The 9,982-nt window shown below is 44.3% G+C and overlaps 1 protein-coding gene across 1 annotated transcript in view; it reads left to right on the top strand.

Moving 5' to 3' along the window:
• Window positions 1–6,398: 6,398 nt before the first annotated feature.
• Window positions 6,399–9,982, top strand: part of GUCY1A2 (guanylate cyclase 1 soluble subunit alpha 2) — a 288,640-nt gene continuing 285,056 nt past the window's right edge. Inside the window, exons 1-2 of the mRNA XM_030887687.2 lie at window positions 6,399–6,461; window positions 6,822–6,883. Of these exons, the coding sequence (XP_030743547.1) occupies window positions 6,399–6,461; window positions 6,822–6,883 (125 nt within the window). The remainder of the gene's footprint in view (window positions 6,462–6,821; window positions 6,884–9,982) is intronic.

The following is a 9,982-nucleotide window of genomic DNA, read 5'->3' as shown; positions in this document are numbered from 1 at the left end:
CTGTCCCTGGTTGATGCAAATGGCTCATATGCCAAGCTGCTTACAGAAATGTTGGAGATTCGAGTCTGCGCTGAAGTACCTCAGAAGAAAGGCCTTCCCAGTGTGACACACGCACGTATCCCAGTGTGACACACGCACGTATCCCAGTGTGACACGCACTTATCCCAGTGTGACACGCACGTATCCAAGTGTGACACATGCACGTATCCCAGTGTGACACGCACGTATCCCAGTGTGACACACGCACGTATCCCAGTGTGACACGCACGTATCCCAGTGTGACACACACACGTATCCCAGTGTGGCACATGGGTGGTTGAAGGCTACATTCTGGGATTCTGGAACCAGATTACCTGAGTTCAGTCCTAGCGGTGTTTCTTCTTAGCGGTGTGACAGGGAACCTGAGGTTTTCTCTGTTTCAGTTTTCTGAAATAATAACAGCTCATAATGTTTATGTGAACATCAAAAGTTAGCATGAGAGACCGTCACTGAGGATTGCTACTAGGGCCACAGTTCATATATGCACAGGTATAAGCCAAACAAAATGTGTTTCGATACCTCTCTGACTAGCGGATGCCCGCAGACACGTGTTCTCAGAAATACATTTGTCTGATTACTAGTGTGATCTCCCGAAAAGAGCCCATCAAAGCGGTGGCTTCTGAAGAGACCTGGAAGACCAGTGAAATGCAAGCGAGAGTAAACCCATAAGGGTGGGATGACTGTTCTGTAGGATGTCAAAAGGGGGGGTGGTTCTGATAGTTCTTTTGAAAGATACAGGATGATAATGATTATGTAGATGGGTTTTTAAAAAATCATTTTTTGTGGGCCTCTTACAAACAATCCGTACATCCATTGTGTCATGCACATCTGTACATAGGTTGCCATCATCCTTTGCAAAACATTTTCTTTCTACTTGAGCCCTTGGTATCAGCTCCTCATTTCCCCCGCCTCCCACTCCCACCCTCACACCCTCATGAACCCTTGATAAATGATGTTATTTTTATTTTCATACCTTACACTGTCTGCTGTCTCCCTTTACCCATGTCTCTATGGTTTGTCATCCTGGGCGTGTGTGTGTGTGTGTGTGTGTGTGTGTGTGTGTGTGATTATACATCAAGTATTGCAAATGGTTCCCCCTTTCTCCCCCACCTCCCTGCTACCCACGAGGTTTCACTACTCCCATTAATGTCCCCGAGGGGGAAGACGTTGTAAGAACACGGCGAACTGCGTTGGTGAGAAAAAGGCCAGGAAAGTTGCACTAAGGAGTCTCCATTTCTGTCATGACAGTGCACTGCTCATTCTTCGACTGTAGCAAGAGCTACCTTATAAGACTCTCATTGGGAATCTTTACTGATCTACCTTATAGTCCGCATCTTGCCTCCTCAGACATCATCTTTTTCCCAACACTCAAAGAGCATTTGGAAGGAACACAATGTGAGGCCCCTAGGGATGCCAGCGCTGCCATTTTGACGTGGTAGAAATCGAAGAGCGCAGGATTCTTTGGCAACGGGTTAGCGAGATGAAAACATTGCCTTTCGAAGAGTTGAGACCTGAATGGAGGCTCAGCCGAGAAACACTGGCTTCACATTTTGATATTTTTCTCTCACACGGTGCCTAGAATTTTGCAGCAGTACTTCCTGACTTACCGTTGTATATGTAAAGGATTTATAGGATTGCTAGGCATAGTGCAAGTGCAATAATCACGTTAGCTATTACAGTTATGTGCATGGCCGCACAAACCTGAATGCTGACTTCGGTGCATGTGAGCGAAGTACTTGGAAAAATTTAATAAGTCTTTTATGTATGCTTTAAGCAGTATAGCACTTTGTTTATTATAACAAGTTCATATTTGATTGTAGGTTATTAATAATAGTAGTGAATGAGACAGTGAATTTAGCAGCAGAAGCACCGTTCTTTTGATATTTGAATAGAGACTGACCTATTCAGATAAGGGTTAGAAAGGATGGGGTCATGATCATCAAATGCATACCTTAAATAAAGGCTTTCAAGCCTGTTAACACATTAGAAGCCACTAGGCTCCAGCCTGGACCAGTTGAATGGGAACATCTTGGGGGTAGCGATTGCTGTCAAGCATTTGTATGTTTGAAAGCTCCCCAGGTGATTATAATGTGCAGACAAAGTGAAAACCCACGGCCTTTGAGCATTAATGATTAAATATTTCTCTATTAGTTCGTTTCTGACATTGATAATTTTCTCATGTGTAAATAAATACACTGAGATTTCCAGCTCTTTAAAGGCTGACTTCTTTAAAGGTGGTTTCCATTAATTCTGCAGATTGTGGGGTATGAATGAGAAATTTTGTTTATGTTGGTGGGGACCTTTGTAAGTATCTGGTTTTTTTTGGGTGGTGGTGGTTTGTGTGTGTGTTGTTTTTGTTTTATGGTCCTGATAAAGTGCTGTGTATGTTAAAAAAGAATATAAAGTCACACTGTCTTAGGTGGGGAGGCTTCCATGGGCATCTCCTGAAATGAAGGCTGTGATCCTGGAATCCTTGCTTAGCTGCCCTGAATCAGCTTCTTCCTTTCTGTGAAATTGAGAGGAGCATGTACTTTGTATGATGACAGCTTCGTTTCGTCTCACACACACACACACACACACACACACACACACACACACACACGCATATCTTGACTTCCTGCCTCTCCCCCACCCTGCACCATCTGGCACGGATATCCAGAGCAGGGGCTGTGTGGGAGCCTCAGCAGGACTGTCTGAGCCTGCAGGGCCAGCTGCTGGGAACAGCTTTCCACCCACTCCTCAGGGATCATTTCTCTGGCTCTGCGGGGACTGTTTCATGGCCGGCTGTTTGGATCCCATGACCTTTCAGGAGCACATTTAACCTGTGGGATCAGTCACTGCCAGTTCAGGAGGGAAGCTGCTAAGGAGACCAGAGCCGATGATGGCTTCATGGTAGAAGCTTTGGGGTCCCCTGTGTGTGCCACAGGGTCATAGACGGCTGATTCCTCTCTTCAGCTGTTCGATTCATTGCTTCTTTGTGCCGAGTAGAGATACTCTATCTGTCCCTGGTTGATGCAAATGGCTCATATGCCAAGCTGCTTACAGAAATGTTGGAGATTCGAGTCTGCGCTGAAGTACCTCAGAAGAAAGGCCTGGTAATTTGCTATGGAAAGCCAGCCTGATGGAGCACGGTTCTACTCTGACACACGTGGGGTCACCCAGACGTGGAATTCACATGATGGTATAACGGGTTCACTGCTTCCAGTTTCACAAATATCTTTGTTGGCAGAAAACCGAAAGAAGCCCCAGAACTCGCCCTTTTTTTGTGGGGGTGGGAATAATAGATTGTTTCCTTCCCCACCCCGATCTCTTGGATCTCCCAGGGTATGCCTGTGAAGTTAGGAAGTCAATCAGCTCTCCTGTTGCATATTCTTTGCGCCCAGGAAGAGATTTATGGGTTGTTTCCTATTAGTTGCAAAGTATGACTCTGAGCTTGATTTTACTGCTCCAATGGCTCTCTACTTAGGTGTAGCTTTTAAGTTTATCTTCCATCTTAATTTTAAGAGTTCTACATATTTTAGGAGTTCTACAAGCCAGGCCTTTTGCTCAGAGAGCCCCTCAAATTCTATGATGATATTTCTCACTGCTGAGACAGTGGATTGAGGCAATCAGGCAAACCCTGGAGACGAGCAGAGTGAACCCGTGCGGAGAAGACACTCTTGGATGACTGATTGTTGAAGTCAGTCGACTTTGATGAGCGATCTGGAGTGGCTCAGCAGTCAATACGTACATCTGTATTTTTGTCCATCAGGACACGCCCCTTGGCTTTAGCAAGCAACAGGAGGTATATAACTTTGTAAGAAACCTGACATGTTGAATGTGCCCAGAAAACTTTTTTTTTTCCTCTAATGCATTTGGAAACTATAAATTTAACTCCTGCTGGGAGGGAGAAGTAATTGCTTCACACAAGGAACAAAAAGAAGTCAGCTCTTTCAAAGACTTAACTCCTCTCACAAACATGTACTTTTTTAATGACTGGGAAATTCCTGGTACAGGAAAAAACTGTCCTTGATATAGATGAGGTCACTGGGGCTTAGCTGGCCCAATGCACGTTAATTCCTTTCTGTTCTGTTTTGTGACCAGAGGTTATTGAAAGGATAACCCCTCTGTGGACATTCACTGCTTTGGGGGCGTATTGCCAAAGGGAAACTACAAGAGGCCCAGATCTTTGAGGTACTTAGCCAATGACTGATAAAGATTTAACTTAGGTTGACCTTGTAAGTCATACATTTTAGGTGCACTAGGACCACTGGAAGTAGCTCAGGTGGTATAATGGGTTCCTTGTTGGGCTGATAACCACAAGGTCTGCAGTTCAAACTCACCAGCCAGTCCGTGGGAGAAAGATGAGGCTTTTGGTTCCTGTAAAAATTTACAGCCTCAGAAACCCACAGGAGCAGTTTTGTTCCGAGTCAGGATCAACTCGATGGCATTCCGTTTGGAGGACCCCTGTGTGTGTTTCAGTCTTGCTCAGTTGCTCAGTAGCTCCGCCGTGTCTCGGTTTGCAAATGACTTTTTCTTTCCTAGTTGGATTACATTGACTCTGCGTTGCATTTATCCCATTGAGTGGAAATATCTGGACCCGTGTGGGGCCTTTTGCTCATCCTTTAGCCTGGAGTAAAGAAGGTGCACACACCGTTTCCTCTGAACACGTAAGAGACTGGCTTCTCCTACGATGAACGGTTGGCTAGGGCAAACTGAAGACTGTGCCTGAGGTCTTGGATTTTAAAGAGTTCTGGTAAGGTGTACAAAAAGAGATCTTAGTGACTGTCCTTGGTTTAAATTAAGCTCACTTTCCTCCTGCTTTACGGTAATCTTTTCGACCATGGGAGATGCTCACGACTTGAAGAGTGTCAGGCAGGAGATTGGATCCATCTATCCTGGATGTTTTCACAAGGACATGAACATGAAAGGTGTTTGGATAGACCTGAATAGAGAATGAGTTAAATCCAGCTCTGTGCTCTCTTAAATTCTGTACATGAAGGAAATCACTTTGGCGTGTTAAGGATGGGAAGTAAACAGATATTTATTAACGGGGTCTCAGGTACCAGCATTCTACTAAGCTCTTTTGGTATATTATCACTTTGGAAGCTATAGGACTATCTAGGGTCCTGTGGCTAATCAGTGACTGCTCATAAAATTATCAAGCTGGCTCACTTCGAAGGGTCTGGTTCACTGCCCTCGAGTTAATTCTGACTCACAGTGAACCTATAGGACAGGAGGGAATTGCCCTCATGGGTTTGGGAGACTGAAAGTCATTAGAGGAGTAGAAAGCCTCCTCTTTTTCCTGTAACCTGGTGGTTTCAAATGGCTGACTGTGTGGTGAGCATCCCAATTTGGACCTACTGTGCCCTCAAGACTCTCCAGGGTCTGGCTAGAGTCATTAGATCCCCCAGAATTCCTCCCTAGCAATAGTGGAGCCATGTTTACATAATCTTTTAATTTTGTTTTTTCTATTGATTGATAATATGACTTAAAGTTTGGTCTCTTGCCAATGAGCATTTTGTCCTTCGGCTCTTGTTGGTGTTAGGTGCCACCCAGTTGGTTCCAGCTCACAGTGACTAAGTGTACGACAGAATGAACGACACCCTGCCCAGTCCTGTACCACCCTCACAATTGTTACTTATTTGAACCCATTGTGGCAGCCGCGATATCAGTCCATCGCCTCGGGGGCCTTTCTCTTTTTCGCTGCCCTCTCCTTTACCAGGCATGATGCCCGCTCCAGGTTCAGGTCTCTTCTGACAAGTCCTAAGTACTTGAGATGAAGTTTTGCCATCCTTGCCTCGAAAGAGCCTTCTGGCTGTACTTCTTCCAACATAGATTTGTGTGTTCTTTGGGCAGTCTATGGTACTTTCAGTATTCTTCGCCAGCACTGCAATTCAAGTACATGCTTCTTCTTATCATGTCTTATTAGTAAGATGTATGTTCTGGGATGTCTATGCCGCTTTCATGGTTCTCTACACTGGAAACTCCTGTTCACACCTGCTAGCCAGGTCAAGACTAATACCCTTAAATCTTGATCTGAGATGCTTTCTCGGGTTGTCATAAATTCAGCCTGAATCTGCTTGGCTGCTTACCATCACCCCTGTTTCTTGCCCCCACAGTCCTTGTGGCCCTTGTGGAGCCTCCGAACCTTAGCTTGACATTCCTTGGGGGCAAGGGTGAAGTCAGGTTGACTTTGAGGTGCCATGGGAAACCTGGACCGCTTGCTTCCCCTTTGCTTCAGCCTCTGCAGTAGTCACTTCAGATATAGAAGAAAAGATCATCTAGTTCAGCATATCTCTTAAGTGAAGGTAAACGATTTTCAACTATTTCCAGATCATCCTTGGAAGTCTAGTTAAAGCCCAAAAGAAAGTATTAGGATGTACCATCTTGTGTCTGTTGGTCATTACCACACGCACATTACATACAGAGGCAAGGAAGAAGTGGGACCCATACTTTCCCCAGGCACCCCCCCCCGTCTCTCACACTCAGCCCAAGAACTAGGCTCTTTGTTGGCATCCAGTGCATATTTTGTTGAGCTAAATAGCTGGCACAACACAATTAGGAAGACAGTAGTTGGAAAATACAATCATACTTGAAACTGGGAAATTCTAGGTAATTGCTGACTGCTTCATATTAGTTCCTGTGGGGGAAATATGTGGCAAGATGCAAAATGGGTTAATATTGTGAAGCGAAAATGCTTCTGAGATACATCAGGAGCTATGTTTCTGCCTGCGATATTCAGAATGGGACTGGCACGGATTTGCTGATCATGTATTTATTATTGTTATTATTTCCTGCAGCCTCAGACGATACAGCAAACTCTCAAGAGGACGTTGCAGTATTATGAGCATCATGTTATTGGGTAAGTAAAAATGGATTTTGGTCATTATTGGGGGCAGATTAAGGTAATTGCTCAAACATAGCTGTTGGGTGTGTAGTTTTCTGGCGTCCAGGTGGGCGTTTGTTCAGCGCGGCCATGCTTTCATATATTTGTTGGAATCAACGGCAACTGGTCTTGTGTGCTTGTTTGTTTATATTCTCATAGCTCATGGGGTTGCCTGGAAGCATCTTTGCTTCCAAAGATGCGCTAGGTCTTATTTTCAGGGGATGTCTTATTTTTCCATGAAGAAGAATACGGTACACATTTATTGTTTATTGTCTTATTAAAAGAGACCTCGCACTTCCTGTCTGCTCCGGCTGCGCTGTGGCCACCAGTGAGCTGTGCGGTGGTGCACGCCACTGTAGTCCAGAGTCCACAGTAATGTTAGCTTCCGGGGGGCTTATTTTCGGGGGGATGCCTTACTTTCGGGGAAACAGGGTAGCTTTTAGAATTCTTAGGTGACTTTTACAGAAAGTCACTGCAAACTTAGCACCGTTCAATGAGAGCCATGTGGCTTAATTGGGGTGCCTTGCTACCTATTTCTTTCTTTTTTAACCCCTTAACCCCATATCTCAAAATCATCAGCTATCATAGAGTGTAACGTTAACAGACTGAGGACAACACATAGGAATTCAAGGGCTCACCAGCACTGTTTCATGAGTAACTTTATCCTTTAAAAGGTGATGATGCTCACAATTAAATCAGGAATCATGATTCAATGAGGTACTTTCAGAGGAAGACATTGGTAAACATAAAACTCCATAAGCATTGTTTTGAGGGCACTACTGCAATTCAAATAAGGAAGATCAAAGCTGTCGATGGCAGAAGGCAATTGGCAAAGAGAACAGCCTGAATTTGTTTTAGGAGACCCCAGGTGGTACAACGTTCATGCTCCAGGACGTTTGAAGCCACCTCAGAAGAAAGACCTGGAGACCGACAGTCACTGTCAGCTCCGTGGAGCACAGCCCTGCTCTGACCCACAGGGGTTGCCGTGAGTTGGAATCCACAGCAATGGACAGCACAGGTGTATCTCCTCCTGCCACCTAGCGTTTCAAATGAGATGCGATGATGCTAGAAATGCGGTATATTTTCAATTCCCCTTGCTCCTATTCTCTCTGCACTCCAGGGATTTATCTTTGTATTATTTTGAGAACTTTTGAGGCATCGTTTTTCAAACCCTGGTACTTCTTGAAATGTCACCCAGGATCATTGAGAATGCATGGCTGAAAGTAGTTGTTATGGGGATCATCCAGAATATATTGTTGGTGATTCGGGTACAGTGTGGTTTTTTTTTCCCTCAGAGCAAACAGGAAGAAAATTTAATGGAAAAACAATCTCACCACCTAGTACAATGCCACATACTTAAGTGCTTGATGATTATTTTAATTGTCACTTCAAAGGCAATTGCTCTGAAACTTTGTCATATAAATTCGGAAGGGTGCAGTATTAGGACAAACAAAGTATTTAAACTTATGAGATGGCTTTTGGTTTGAGACCACTAGTGATTTTAAGTGGCCTACCTTAATGGAGATAAAATTTAAAAGTATCTCCTCTCACGTATTCAAAACTAAACCTTAATCACTCTCATTGGGTTTGCTGTTTTCAAATTACAGTGTTTGGATTAAATCAACAACCCTGATGAAACCCTTAGAATAGTTTCTGGCTCGTGGTAAGAATGATGTACCTAATTGTTTTTATCTCTATTATTGTGATTACTAACTTTTTAATGACAATACGAGGAGTCACATGCAAACCCATCCCCTGTTTTAAGTGATAATGGTGAAATATTTTCATTTGTGAACTAGGCTATGCCCCAAGGCAGATGGGGGTGGAATGTTTATAAGTGTGATCAAAATAGGTAGCCAAGCTATATTACCATAATCAGCAGAAATGTCTTTTTTTTTCTTCATTCGTAAGAAAGACATTTTTTCCATTCTCCTGTATCTAAATAACGGATCAGCTCCTCTCTGCACTCTGGCTATGGTGACATAGCCTGTGGGGATCCTTTGTTCACTGCAGACAGAGCAGAGAGAGGGCAGACAGGGACTGTGACTCCAGCATAAAGAGGGGGTGTCTCCCTCCTTCCAAATGGGCCTGTGAGTGCATCTTTGCTTGGATGCTGCCTGGTTTCTGTGGCCTCCCAGTACCTTCGCTCACGGTCTTTATTTGTCCCTATGCTGATGAAGAGAAAAAGGACTTCTTGCCAGCAACATTGTCACATGTTGCATTTTGACTTTGTTTCCCCACTTTTTTCATTTTTCTCTCAGAGCTTTCCTGTCCAATTCCTCTTGCCTTTTAGGCTCCCACTTTGCACTTGCTATTTCTCTTGCCCCCAAGGGAAAGCGTCCAACATCAGTAACACTGACTAAAATGCATTCACGTCTGTGTGTTATTTCTCTTAAGAAAATACAGCTGAACTATTTTATCTCTAACTATGAAAAAGGAAGCTCTCTTAAAGGGCTTTTGAGCCATTGAGAGTAAGTAAGTCCATGTTTGAGGAGAGGTGTTAGTACCGAAGGAGTCTTGCTTTTTTCGAATTGCTGAAGTTGGGCTGGTCTGGAAGTGATTTGGCGTTTAGGATGCCTTGGGTGTAGTTAACTGTTGTGGAGTTGATCTTGACTCATTCACGGGACCCCGTGCACCATGTCACCCAGTGATCTATGGGGGATGGGACCATTATGACCCATAATACTTTCACTGGCTGATTTTCTGAATAGATCACCAGGCCTTTCTTTCTAGTCTTTGTTAGTCTGTAAACTCTACTGAAACCTGCTCAGCATCCCAGCAACATGCGAACCTCTTCTGCGGCTGCTGGGCACAAGGGACAGTAGCCAGGCATGGAATGTGGGTCTCCTGCATGGAATGGAGGGATTCTACCACTGGTCTACCACTAGAGTGTGCAGAGATGAAGCAGAATAGATAAAAGAGATTATCAACGAGCCATTCTGTTTTTAATTTCCGAATTCAACCTCCAACCACCGATCTTTCTATCCTCCCCTTCCTCTTTGTCAACACTTTGACCGTGTATCTGCTTGATTCCGTAGAGCTTCAGGACTGTGTAGCTGGGCTCCTGCCGGCTGC

The sequence above is a fragment of the Echinops telfairi genome, unplaced genomic scaffold (genome assembly GCF_000313985.2).
Source record: "Echinops telfairi isolate 266 unplaced genomic scaffold, ASM31398v2 ScPeMD7_7421;HRSCAF=8459, whole genome shotgun sequence".
Lineage (NCBI taxonomy): Eukaryota > Metazoa > Chordata > Mammalia > Afrosoricida > Tenrecidae > Echinops > Echinops telfairi.
This window is presented reverse-complemented; position numbering and strand designations above follow the sequence as displayed.